Source organism: Parasteatoda tepidariorum, chromosome 7 (genome assembly GCF_043381705.1).
Source record: "Parasteatoda tepidariorum isolate YZ-2023 chromosome 7, CAS_Ptep_4.0, whole genome shotgun sequence".
Lineage (NCBI taxonomy): Eukaryota > Metazoa > Arthropoda > Arachnida > Araneae > Theridiidae > Parasteatoda > Parasteatoda tepidariorum.
Window position 1 is genome coordinate 55,388,012 of NC_092210.1, and position 14,883 is coordinate 55,402,894.

The window sequence follows — 14,883 nt, forward strand, 5'->3', positions numbered from 1 at the left end:
TTTATAAGGTGCACAAAATTTTTGAATTGTCTAAAACATATTTAGGTATCTGCTTTGTTTTATTTTATTTCTTATAGAAAACTTGAATCTCAAAATGCATCTTTTGGCATATTTAGTTATGATTTCGATTATTCATTATTATATATTTAACTTTTTGATCTCAGCGTATTGCAATTGTGAAAACAAATTTGATAAATTGCAATCATAAAATTTTCCATTAAAGAAAAAAGTTTTAAATACAGTTTACTCATGTTTTAATGATCCTCTGTTGAAATGAAAAAACATAGCATAAGATGTAGATTTCACATTTGTTCAGATCATGAAAGAACTATGTCTTCTTAATATAACTTCAAATAGACTGACAGCATTAAATCAAAAGAAAAATATGCGAATAATGTTTTATACAAGGTATGGTATGAGTTAAAACATTATGGTTTGTAATGTTTGATAAATTAATAAATATGTTTTTTTAGAATTTATTTTTCCTTGATAATCTAAAAGAAATCTTATAAAAACATTAATGTGCCAAGAATAAATGCTTTGTTTTGTTAAACAATTTGACCAGCTGTATTACTACAGCTGGTCAAAGAAGTTAGAAATTTTTAAAGAATTAGAATCACTGCATATTTTATACTGCGATAAAATAAATAAGATATCACCCTACATAACCTGTATTTTAATGATAGGATTTTTACAAACTAAGTGCAATCTTAAAGGTTCAAAGGGGCAATTTCAAATATGTTAATCAGGGGTTTGCTTTATTTTAGGTTACAAAATCAAACACAAAAGTGAACTTTCTCTTAATAAACAATTTTTAGGTGGATTTGTGATATCAAAATATAGTAAATAGACACATTCTGAAAATTATGGTCCCAAAAGTCAGAAACTGGATCTTTTTATTATTAATTTTTTGTGTATTTGGCTATTCCTTAAAACTTCTTATTGACACATTTTGGCACACATATAATTACATATTTTATCCACATGTAAAAGTAATTTTTAATGTTTTATTTAATGTGTAGTTGAAACACTTATGAATTATAAGGTTTAAAAATTATAACATCATTTTAAACTACATGACAAAATCCTTAATTTAAATTAAGTTGGTCAAGTAATTTGTGAGCCATAAAATTTTTCCTACTTTTACATTTTTATTTCTCTAAACTAATTTCGTACAAAATTTGAATTTTGTCTTTAAAAATGACAATGTTTAAAATTTAAATTTTTTTTACAATTATTAAATTAAATATAAAATTATTAAAAACAATTTTTTATTTAGATAAATGAATTTTATAAGTGTGCAAAATTTTGTTCGAAAATTCTTTTGTTCTTTATTAAAATTTCCTGAGATATGATGAAAAAATCATAAGTTAAGAGGCCTAAATTTTCAGCCTTAACTGTTGGGACCATATTTTCTAAATTGCCCTCCACTATATTTTGATGATCGCAAATCAAAAAGTCATCTGAAAAAAAAAACTTTATTCAGCAAAAGTAGATTTTTGTTTAATTTTGTAAATTAAAAGTTGGAGCCATTAAGCATTTGTGAAAATCCAATCATTAAAACAAATGTTATTTAATATTTTTGTTCTATTTCTCTTCATTCATGTTGTTATAGTTATGAAAATAGAATAAAATGTTATTGCTTGATAATTAAATTCCATTACTGTGTAAAGAGTATAAAAAATTAAGAGTTGTCATATGCAGCTGTAACATTCATTGAGCATTCCAGTAATTTTTATGTTATCAAAAGATGCCAAATGTACAGTGACAATGAAACTAGAAAGCACACTCTTGTTATGCGTTTTATTTTGTGTTCAGTATCATTTTTCCTTGCTTTTGTTAATCTAGAGTAAAAATCAATATCAAACCAAATTTAAAGAAAAATTTATTAATTTATTTCATTTAATTACTGCAACAAGTTAATTGTTGAAATTTGTAAGGTGTTAAATTAAGAAGGGTTTGAAATTAGTTTTTTTTTATGGTTTAGTTTTCTTTTTTAGTCCATTATTTAAGCATTTTAATTTTTTAATGGTAAAATGCTCAACTGGATATGCCAATTGACAATTATTTTCAAAGTTTCCTTTTCTATACACTTTATTATTCACCTAACACGTAGTTAGAGTACTTTTAAGGATGAGTTTTTTTTCCTTTTGAAACTTTATGAATAATTTAATAAATATAAATTTATTTTCTTTAAGCTTGTTTATCAAAAATAATTAATTTACGAAAAATATTCAAACGTATATGATAAAATATTTAGTGATAAAGTTGCACAATTGTGAAAATGTGATCGTTTTGTAATTTATATTTAAATAAAATCAATAAAATTTAAAATTATTCTGCATTTTATTTAATCAATAAATAAATAGTTTATAAAAAAAATTAGATGATCAATTTTTAGCTCATGAAGATCTCTTTGCCCCTAGATACCTTTACTATGTGGGACTATCAGCAGATACACGCCTGTGTTGTCTTGTGTAAGGCACTCTCTTTTTTTATCGCAATTAATTTTACTATGTAATACAAAATACTTGAAAAAAAACTAACTCTTCCTAGTTTGCACAATTTGAGTTATAGTTAATAAATATTTAAAAAAAGTCATTATTAATTGCAAATAATTTGGAATACATACTAACAGTATATCTCTAAATAACATTCTGTAATTAGCGATATTAACATAAAAAAATTCTCAGACGTCTGATGTATTGATCCATATGTGATTACTTTCGTGAGGATAAACAGTTGATGAATGAAATTATCAAATATAACTTTTCTGGAAAATACTTTTAAAAGAAATTAATAACATACTTAATTGTTTTACAACATTTTTTTATACTGTTATGGCAATGCACGCCTTATAGGCTGAGAATCACTGATGTCAATAAAATACTTTCAAGTTTTTTTTTAACAGTATATTAAATCTAAATAATTTACATGAAAGCTTTATGAAAACTTTTATTTAGAAATATTAACAAAAATATTTTACATGGTATATTACAGACTCGTAATTCTTATTGTTTAAAAAATAATCTCAACAATAGCTTTATAAAATTCAATTCAACACTGCATTTATATTTAAATTCTATGCAAGACTGTATAATTATCACAAACTGCTCACATATAAGCTGCCCATCCAATATACATTTGGCTCAAGTTTTTAATATCCACAGCTTCCTAAAACAAGACCAACAAAATCTTTATTTTCAAATTCCAATCTTATAAAAATTTCAAAATATTCAGGATATGAGTATTACTTGAGTTCAAAAAAATAAAAAAAAGATTAAAACTACATTTTAGCTTAAAATGATGAACCACAAACTTTTGAAATACAGGTAGCAAAAGGTCTATAGAATATTTTTAATTAGAGTAAAAATTATAGAGGTGCCAAGCATTACAATTTATCTTTAATTATAACAATAATCCTTAGTCAAGATTACAGTTGAGTAATAAAAATGACAGTGTTTAAAAATTTCCATAATCTGTCTAAACTAAGATTCTCTTTTTCACCAATAGATACGAAATTTTGTTGTTTGCAACTTATCTACAATAATTTTTCTACTCCTTAAACAATAAATAAAAAAAATCTCATCTTTCTTCTTTCCAACAAGCTATTCTGAAACTTCATTTGCTTTTTGATAAGAGAAGATTAACTTAAACTTAAATCTAAATCCTGTGAGCAAAAATTTTTTAATGTTTCAAATGAGAATGATAATAAAGCAGTAAGGGCTAGTTTTTATTTTACCAAAAACTAAAACATTGACAAAATAATAAATTCAATTTTATCATTTTATGATGAAGTATAAAATTTCATTTTTATTTTAGTACTTTCATCTAAATGCTACATCTTTTTATTAAATATTATTTCATGCATAATTATTACTTATTTTTATGCATAACTATAACCTATATGGAATTAAATAGTATATACACTTTAAAATTTTGTTAGTTTGAATTTCAAAAACGCTAACTGTATGTATTTTGGTTTTATGGTACTCCTAGACTATTGATAGCTATCGTGGAAAGTTGGCACCTCTAAAACTGGAATAACAATATAAACAATGGTAATTTATAAATGATTTTAATCTAACCACAGACTTACATGTATAGGGAAATATGAAGTGTGTTTTAAATTAAGCTGAAATGATACACATTAAGAGCTAAAGAATCCTGTAACACAGAGTCAGTGGAGTGAGCTGAGGATTGTTATAACCATCACATTCCAATGTTAAAAAAGTTCAACTGGTTAAAATGATTTAGAGTGCAGAGAAAAATATATTATAAACAGTTAATGTATTATAAACAGTTAATTTCTTATTGTAAACATTTTAGAGTAAAAAAAGTCATGTAAACAAACTTATTTGTAATGCATATTATTTCATTGTAATTTCTTCATTCAAATAACTACAAAATTATCCATTTGGGAAATTAAGAATCAATTGATCTAATTGTTGCAATTTATGAACATCTTGATCCAGATAGATTTAGGTACAGTGCTTGAAAAAATAAGCGGTATAATAATCAGAATCTTCACATGCTAGGAGAAAATCTTAATGGTTCAAAGGGGTGACCAAAAATATGCTATTTAATTAGTACAGACGATATTTTAAGTTACGAAAACAGACACAAAAGCGTATATTTTCTGAATTAACATGCAATTTTTTCGACAGACTCTGATCCCCAAAATATAGGGAGCAGTCGCAATCTAAAAAATATGGTCCCCATAGTTTGATCAGGAGAGAGATCCAAAGTCAGGACCACTTAGTGCTTATTTTACTTTTTGTATATTTTGGCATACAATTATAAAATTCGTTTATACAAAGATGATTACAGGCTAAAAGATAACTTTTAGTAAATATTTATTATTTAATAATAGTGGAAAAAGTTTGAATTGTACGGTATAAAATTTTTTGCATCATTTAAAAGAAATTCATTTTAAATGGCAAAATACAAAATTAGTCAAATAGTTCCTGAGAAATCGGATTTTAAATCTACGACTTTTTTAAAATTAGATTTCTCTGGATTTATTACAAACTGCATTGTTTAAATTGTTGTCAAAATTTTTTAGTCTATTATTAAATGAAATTATAAAATATTTTCGAAAAGTTATTATTTTTTTAACAGAATTATCTTTGGATAAATGAATTTTATATTTGTGTCAAATGTTTGCCATTTGCTTAAAAATTTCTCGAGATATAATGACTTATGCAAAAAGTAAAATTAACATTACGGGGTCCAAATTTTGAATTGCTCTCCAGACCAAACTATGGGGAACATACTTCCCAGATTGCAGTAATACCCTATATTTTGGGGTTCAGAAATCCAAATTCATCATAAAAATTTATGTTTATTTAGAGAAAGTAAATAACTTAAAATATTGTCTGCACTAATTATTTAGCATATTTGAGGTTATCCTCTTGAACTATAATGACTGAAGATCCGGTCATAAGATCAAAAGTCCATGGTGGTCCATTTATTTTTTGCACACTGTACATAATGTTGATCTAGATCCAATGAGAATGTTTCCTAAATTTCTGAAAATCATTATTATTTAAGATTTTATTCTGTACTTCTCGCAGTTTTTTCTTATAGAATTATTTTAAATATTGAAAAAAGAATTATTATTAAATAAAGAATTATAGTATCATACAGAAACTATATAACGGGTTGTTCAAAAAGTTGGCAACTGAAGATGCAACTTTTCAGAATAAATTCTATCTAGTTCAGTATAACTGTGAATCATTAAATCATTCTTAGAATAAATTTAAAACTAAAAATGAAAAAAATAATTCTAAATCCTTTTCATAAGACAAGCAGTTGCTATAGCTTAGTAAAAATATTTTAAATTGTTTACATTCATGAAAACATTGCTATAACTTTTGAACTATTTTTGGCTGCATGCGACAGAATATAGAAGCACATAATTTAAATTCTCTTATTATATGAAACTAAAATGTGGTGTAGGAAGAATAACCATCAAATATAGCATATAATGAGGTTTCAACTTAAGATTCTAAAGTATTTTGACTATGGATTATTTATGATAAAGCAGAAATACATACTTGAATTAAATGGTTAACTTGACCTTCAATGGACAGTGGCAAACCTTGTTGCTTGTTTTTTGATTTTATGATGCCATTTAATCTTAGTTCAATATCTTTAACATGAGTTAAACCCTGCATGGAAAAATTAATACATTAAATACAAAGTAAATCAGAAACTTTTGGTTCTACACTGTCGTTCGAAATTATAGAAATTGCATATTTTGTTGAATTTCCTAAAAACAACTGAGCGAAATGTAAAACCACTGCTTCGAAACAGAGATGTAAATTTTGTGTGTTGAATATGTAAGTGCATGTGTTGAGGAAAAGAGTTAATAAGCGAATACAGTAAAATCTGCATTTCGTTTGCTTGAAATCTTGCCAAATTTCTTAATTTTTTTTTTTGCAGCAATCATTCTTATAATTTAATTTAAAAAAATGAGAAACCACCAACGTTTAGATAATGGATTGAGGTGGTAGGGAACTGTAGGGAGACTTGGATCAGGCCAGTCTCAAATCCAGATTTGTAGAGAATTTAATTTAATGCCTTGCATCATGTGCCATTTATCGAAACAGTTTCAAGACTCCAAATCCGTTGAAAGAAAGCCTGGCCAACAAAAAGCGGCCTTTGTCCTGCAGTCACAGGAAACCTAGTTTCAAGGGTAACTGATAAGAGAGATTGCTGTTTGCAAAAGACATGGGACCAACTGACATCTGCCAACAAAAGATACTGCTTAAGATAGTGCAGAGATCATGGAGATTGAAGCATAGATCAATGATCGAATGTTCTCTTCACTGATAAAACCCCGATTCTAGATATAATTTCATATGGAGATAACTAGTAACCTGCCCTCTAATACCCGAGAAGTTGACCATTATGGCAGCCGAGTTTTGCTGGTCTAGGTAGGCTTAATGCAGGATTCCTGCACACCTCTTCATTGGTATTTATTATGACTGGTGGGAGGTTTAAGGATGAGGTCCTCGTCCTCTAGACCTCAACCTTATACAGCACGTCTGGAACGCTTCGGGGAGGATAATTGCAACTCGTAAATCGACTCGTGTTGAGAATCATCCAGTGTCTGAAAACAGGGTTATTGAACAAGTGGAGCAAACTGCCACAACTTCTAAACTGTCTTATTTCCAGCATGAAATCGTGGTGTGAGTCCTGCATGTACCCTTATTAAATCATTTTTTTAAATTCAATACTGCAATCATTCTTTGAAACCATCTGACTCTGATGAATGTTACGCACAATCATGTGTGTGCATTATAACTGTTGAATGATTTTTTTGTATTATATCAACTTATATTCAAGCCAAATTTTAGTAAAATTCAGTAGTTCTGGAGATAATCGATCAAATATAAAAATTCTCTTAACTTTGAACACCAGTGTAATAATGGTAGTCAAAATAAACTAATCATGTTTGTTATTACAGTATAATTAAGTTTTAATGTATTGCAAAGATATCCCAAAATTAATTTTTTTGACATTGTAACTTGTTCCAAAGATTGAAAAAGATGCAAAGATTGATAATTATATATTATGAACTAATTATATTTTTACTAATGGACAGCTTACTTGTTCATTTGTGATCTCTCCAGATTCAAGTTGTGTTTTATGATGCTTAGATCTGCTCCATTCAACTAAAGGATCATGCACAAAAGGACGCAAAACACTATAGAAATTAATAGAAAAGTCAACCATACTAAATATTTAAGCATAAAAATAAAATCAAGACACCTCCAGAAAATTACACGTTTACCTCATTAAAGCATCTGTTTTGCTACGCATAACACGCATAGTAACTTCGCAAGCTTTTCTAAATGATCCTTCATAACCTGTTGGACCCTGTAAAGAAAGTTTTTTTAACGTCTCTATAAGTATTGTATATGCTGAAAGGTTTTGTTCTAGCAGGTTATAAAAAATAAAATGATTTAAGAAATGATGATGAAATGTGGTTTACAAGAAAGGATGAATATTTTTTTAGAACAGGTGTTGAGAGTTGGAGAGAGAGGTTGAAAAGATGTTGCTCTGTGAATTTTTGGTTATTATTAATCACTATTATATTTTTATCGAAATTAAAATACAATCTATATTTATACTTTATTCAAAATATAAAATATTGAAAAGTATTCCCACAACAGGCTGTCATGAAGGTTAAGGTTCCACAATTTCGAGAGCAATGGTATGATTATGGCAATGTGGTCAGCCTTACGCACACACTGTCTTTACTTCCCAGACAAGCTAATACCCATCAATCTGAAGCTGAGTGGCTTCAAGCAACGACTGGGATTGGAACCCCAAATCTTCACAATGTCAGTTCAGTACCTTAACAACTGTGACAGCACAGCTCATCATATTAAATATATTTTTGCAAAACTTATTACAGGGTGCATAGCCATATTATTCAACAAAAAATAAGCACTTTTCAAGCACTCACAAATATTTTTAAGCACTTTAAAAAAAAATTATATTTATAATTGGGCAGGGTTGGAGAGTTTTTGACAATTGACGGTTTCATCTTGTTTTAACTGTCATGTCAACAAAAAAAAAAACAAAAAAAAAACCTTTTGGCATTGTTTTTGACAATTGTCAAAAATCATGAAATTTTGAATCATGTGAAACGAATGGCGTTTTCATACGCTACGAACTGAGAATGCGCCGAAATAGATTGGGGTTGAATTAATTTTGAAAACATTAAATAGAAAAATGCAAACTGTGTTTTTTTTGCAAAATTCGAACAGAAAATCAACATAATAAAGGAAAAATCTGATTTTGAAAAAGGGAAAATTAGGCACTTTTTAAAAACACCCAATGAAAAAAACACCTTTAAGGGCTTTTAGAAATCGAAAATAAGCACCTTTAATCACTTTTTAAAAAAGATACGCACCCTGTATTATGGTTTGTCATAAATTGTTTATTTTCAAGGTTTGTATTTGTTTGGTTTGTACTTGATGAAAAATATTTTGACCCATTTTTTAACTTTTTATCCTGATATTTTTGATTTTTATGTATTTATAGAACATTTCAGTTTCTACGAATACGAAACGTGGACCATTGATTTGAGGAATAAAATATTTGAATTTCCATTTCAACATCTTATTTTAGTTATTAAAATTACAAAACTTATCTACTAATTATATGTGTGGTACAGGCAAATAGCCTTACTCACAAGAGTCATTGTTTCAAACTTTTTGGGAATCCAGTAATTTAATTAACGGGTAATTCAATTAACAATTTTACATTATCAATTTTCATGTTAATAAATTTAGGGGTCATATGCTTATTATTTTCAGAAAATGCAGTAACTAATCTTGTAGTGTGGGGTTTAGTATTTTCACAGTAATTGATATCATTCATCTCATTTTAAAAATGATCAACAATAAAGTAATCATATCATAGGATTTTTAAATGCTTAGTTGTGGGATTGTCCACCTAGTTACGTTTGTACAATCTTAAGCAGTATATTAACTGCGTTTTCTTTTCATCTTGTTCTTTGAAAGTTTTGAACTAGACTACAAATTTAAATAAATGTTGATATGAGGGAATATTAATTACGAATTGATACCAGTTATTATTTTTTTTTAATGCAACAGTCCTATAAAAAGTTTTTATTTCTACTGATATAAGAGTTCAATGCTTCCTTAATTAATACAATTATACTGAAAACAGTTAAAACTTACAGCTCTAAATAAAGTAATTCTGAAATTAAATATAATTCATTTTATTATTCTTTTGCAATAAAATTTGCCTCTACTTAAGTAGGGAAAGTTATACTTTTTTTTTTAATTTGCTGCTTGTCTTTTTTAAAGTAATCTTGCATATGTTTACTGTTCCAAATTATTCCCCAATATGTCCTGACGTTTTTGAAAAAAATTTCCTGATTTTTCTGTTAACCCCTTATGAAGTCTGCATTTTACAAAGTCCTTTGAAGTTTCAATAATTTTCTTTTTAAAATATCAACTGTTCAATATTAATATGCAGTTTACTTGATCAAAAATGAAACAAGATGGTCACTCAAATCAGGTTTAAAATTTCCCTGATTTTTCCAGGTGAAAATCTTAAAATTTCCAGGTCAGCGAGTTTTTTAATTCTCATAAAGTCTAGGATGGGTACAAGGGTGTCAATATTATAAAATATAAGGTACTTTTTCATTTTGCCAGCACAAGTAATTTTGGCTATTTTATTTATTTGAGAAAAAAAAAACGCCTCGTAAATACAGTTGAATTTACTAGCACTTGGTTTGCATTGGCCACATTATCGCCTAGGCTGGCGAAATGGAAAAGTACCAATTATTTTAATTAAAATGCTCTTTGTAAATATGTCATCTTGAAAAAATAATTGGACTAAATATATTTTAACAATCTAGCAAAATTTTGTTTTTTAATGTTTTGTTATAACATAAATTTTTAATAGATTAGGATAGATGTTGAGAAAACAATATGTTTAGCTGGCAGAATATGTTTAGCTGGCAGAATATATTGTTTTTATTGAATAAAATTTTTTTTAATGTGTTATTTTAAGTAGCTTTTTACAAAGTGTACCAAATGGCAAATACAGAATGACCCAAAAAACCTTGTTTAATATATTTTCACAAAGCAAAAAAAAAAAAATTCTAGGCGATTATACATTAATAATTTTTTATATTTTACGTTTAAATATAGAGCCAATTTATTTTCTATTTGATTCAAATGGTGCTTTTATAAAATTCATTGATCATATTTTCTTTAAAACAATATCTAAAGTCGAGTGTTTAAATCATGTTGTTTGGTTTGAATTACTATTATTATTTTAAGAGATATTGAATATTTAAAAATGAATTATGCAAAATCGTCAAATTTCTTGTTGCTTACTTTATAGAAAAAACAGTGCAGTATAAAATTTATTATTAAATTATAACAAATTAATTTTAGAAGAATTTTATTAACTTAAAAATACTAAAACATTTTGAATCATTTTGTCAAAAGAAAAAATACCCCTTAAGTATTAGAACAAACTTAAGCAATAAATGGATTCAGTCTACCGACTAGAAAAAAAACACATTACTTTTATAAACAGAAGCAAATATCCTAACCCCTTTTTCCACCTCTACCACAATTCTTACCTTTCCTAAACTGCATAGTCCCATAGTCTTTACAGAGGTCAAAGGTTTCTCCATTTATTTAGCAACCATGGGAGAGTTTCTTGTGTTATTCTAGTTCAGGGTTATAATGGTGCAAATTTTGATGCAAGCAAAGTATTGCTAAGTTGATGATATTTAAACAGTTTGGTGATAAATTTTCGTCTAAAAAATGGGTATAAAGGACAGTAAAATAATTTAAATTAAGAAAGTCGAAAAAAAGTCCAGCCTTTCTTTAAAATTCCCTGATTTTTCAAGTTTTTTTAAAAATCTATATGTCCCTGATTTTTCGGTATAAAACAAACTCCCTGATAATTCTGGGTTTTCCAGGTGGGTGGCCAACCGGTGAGGCAAAAAAAGCAGCAACAGCGATCGAAGGGTAGAAATTCTTTACATATGCTGTAGATTTGAAAAGAACCATAGTACAAAGCTTTCAAATCACTGTTTCTTGATCTTTGTTTATGTACTGCAGCAGCAAGTTTCAACATTATTTTGGATACTGTTGTGTTCTGTCTGTTGTAATGTTCTGTCGATCGATAACTTCTAATATGCTAATCTATTAATGTGATTAACATAATATTTTGTTACATTGGAATCTTTGTTTACACTTATATGAGTAAATGCACAGAAGTTTCTCATCCAAGGGTTGTCGGATGCAAATTCATATAATATCATAGTTTGGAATTAGCATTTTTTTAAAGTTTAGAGTTAATTATAATAGTTTACTTTTGTAAAGATCGTGTTGGCATCAACCTTGTGTAAGAGTATAAATAAATCTGTTGCTCATACTTTGATTGCTATGCTATTTCTATCACTATTGTTTTCATATGTTACTGTGGATGTTTTATTTATTTTTCATCCCTCATCATATTAAATTAATAAGTTGCCTATTTAATGTTCGACATGTTTGTCATAGTGAAGTCTATAAGTTAACATTAAATTATCATCAGTCTCCTATAGATGAACATTTACAATTTTCAAGTTTTGAGTAGGTTAATCTGTTTTTTCGCTTATCAAAAAAATTTCTGGCAGACCTCTTCTATTATTTACTGTCGATGTATCGCATGTAGGCATACTTTTTTTTTGTTTTCCTTTTAATACGTGGAGGTATAGAGAACAAATAATAATAATTTTTAATCAAATAATTGAAATTTTGTGTACTAATTTGTAATCTTAATATTGATTGTTTGATCTTAAATATGTCCTAACCTTAAATATGCTAATTAGAGCAGATTGTATTTTAAGTTATGAAAACAGACACCAAAACCTACTATCCATAAATAAATATTCTTTCCTTTTTGTTGACAAATATGGATTCTCGACTCTCAAAATATACAGTGCGGTGAAGCTTCTAAAGTCTGCAAAATATTGCCAGAAGAACATAAAAATTTGGATTTTTTTTATGTAAATGTTATTTTTTATGTATTTTGTCAAATTACTGGAACAAAAAATAGCACATAGAAACTTTTTTATACAAAATTTCATGCAATTGTAAATTTAATTGATAAAATACTAAGTTTTTGTGAAATTCATAAAATAGTTTCTGAGTAATAAAATTTGCAGTAAATTTACATTTATATAAAAAAAAAATAATTCTGATACTATTTTAGTAGCATAAGTTTTTAAAGAAATATAGATAGATATTGTAGCAGAAGTTTTTAAAGAATTAGAATTATAAACAATAAACTGTTTTCTAAATAGAAAAAAATTATCAATATTTTAAATAATACTTACCATAGCATCAATCATATTGTGAGTTAAACGAAATGGAACACATTCTGGATATTCCATAGTTTCTCCCTGAATATAAAAATGAATAATTATTAATAAACATTTAAAAATTAATGTTATTTACAAAAGCAGTATACTAAGATGCAATACCTTGTTAAATAAGCAATTTAAGTCAACATGAACAGTATCACCACAGCTAGAATCAAACAATATGTTTTCTCCATGCCTGTCGCCAAGTCCAACAATGTATCCGACCATGCTCATAACAGCAGTTGTGCGAGCATAAGCAAGACGAGCATGATACCTACAAGAAAAACCTAAATTGTTTACATCCTAAAGTTAGTTATTTATTGATAAAAATTGAATGTAATCAACAAAAAAACTTATGTATAAGTTTAAATACAATCGAACTCACTTATAATAAGCCCTGATTTAACGAGAACCCGGATTCATAAAATACCTTTTAAGAAAAATTTGTTCAACATGTTGAAGACAACTAAAAATTAATGATGAGTCATAAATCCAGTGAAAAAGTGAACTTTTTTCAATAGCACACAATGTTTTTCAGGCCACGAGTTTCATTCAAAGAACAATATAACGCAACAAAGACACAATAAGACTATTTAAACAAATTAACAAACTTCTTTAGCACTGTATAAAAATAAAAAATACACAAATTAAGAACTATATTTAAAATTTATTTAATATGTATGAACTTTTAAGATTTTTCCGTCTTTTAACAAACACTTGGTTAAGAGGAGCAAATATTGTGGTCCCTTAGCGCTCGTATAATAATAAAAATCAATAGGATTTCATTAAAATTATGTACTAATTTTAAATCTTTACTATATAAATGTGGGAACATAAATGATAGCTACAATATCTTGCAATAGTTTCTCTACTAACCAGTTTCAAAAATTTATAAATCAAACATCAAATTTAAAAAAAAAAAACAACAATATAAATTTTAAAAAATCTATATATTTTTCCATACTTTGATAGTATACAGATTCAAGATCATTTTCCAATAAATATCAGTCTTCACGAACTTTAAATGACATGTAATCAATGCAGTGTATTTCATCAATGCAGTGTATTTCATTATCTTATGGGTTATCTAATTTTTAACCGACTGTAAAAGCATGTTGCCGTTTTGCATGAACTTATTGAGCCTTAGGTTATTAAACATCACCTCAGAGAAGTCATACAAAAGTTAAGTTGTATGTAATTTTTTTTCTCACTGTCTTAAAAAAAGTTGAAAACGTATAGAAGATTAATGTGAAAATAAATATAAATGTATATTTTTATTTTTTATGTGATTAATAAATTTTTCTAGCGAAATAATTTGAGACAATCAGTATCTAAAACTTTTAATAATATGTTCACTTGGAAAGAAAAAGAGATTTATTTAACATTAAAATTTACATCATATTCTAATGCGAATCGATATTTTTGGCAATCTGTATACCTTTTTGTGTGTGAAAAATCATTAAAATTTAATCAATTCAGAGAAAATAACCAGCACCAAACTGATAAAAAGACATTAGCTAGGATTTTTTAAATTTAGATATACATTCCATACCTTTTATAGGCCTGACATTTCTTAAAAATTGTCAGCAAAAATAGAGACAGATTTTCTTAAAATTTGAAAATTTTGTCTTTAACATTTTCAATAAAGGTTTTAGTTTGCAAAAGATGAAAAATTTGTTAGATATTCTGAATTAATATACATTTATAATGCCTTAATATACATATACTTTTTTCCTGTAAACTTTGCATTTATTTAGATTAGCTCAGCTCAAAAGTATAATATTTGAAAGTAGGACTCTAAAATTTTTACTTGACAAGTGGCAGAGAACAATATAATCAGATTTTAGAAAACTCTACTGGAGTTAATTTTTCATTTAAATTTTCATCACAAAAGTCATGCTAACATTTGCTTAAATAATGGGAGGGATTTGAAATTTGAGAAAATTCCTACATTATAAATTAAA

The 14,883-nt window shown here is 27.0% G+C and overlaps 1 protein-coding gene across 1 annotated transcript in view; it reads right to left on the reverse strand.

The window, feature by feature from the left end:
• Nucleotides 1-2,939: 2,939 nt before the first annotated feature.
• Nucleotides 2,940-14,883, reverse strand: part of LOC107456358 (serine/threonine-protein kinase ATR) — a 101,573-nt gene continuing 89,629 nt past the window's right edge. Inside the window, exons 58-63 of the mRNA XM_043049703.2 lie at nucleotides 13,040-13,193; nucleotides 12,893-12,958; nucleotides 7,802-7,887; nucleotides 7,618-7,714; nucleotides 6,060-6,173; nucleotides 2,940-3,174 (exon numbers count right to left, since the gene is read on the reverse strand). Of these exons, the coding sequence (XP_042905637.2) occupies nucleotides 3,115-3,174; nucleotides 6,060-6,173; nucleotides 7,618-7,714; nucleotides 7,802-7,887; nucleotides 12,893-12,958; nucleotides 13,040-13,193 (577 nt within the window). The 3' untranslated portion in view covers nucleotides 2,940-3,114. The remainder of the gene's footprint in view (nucleotides 3,175-6,059; nucleotides 6,174-7,617; nucleotides 7,715-7,801; nucleotides 7,888-12,892; nucleotides 12,959-13,039; nucleotides 13,194-14,883) is intronic.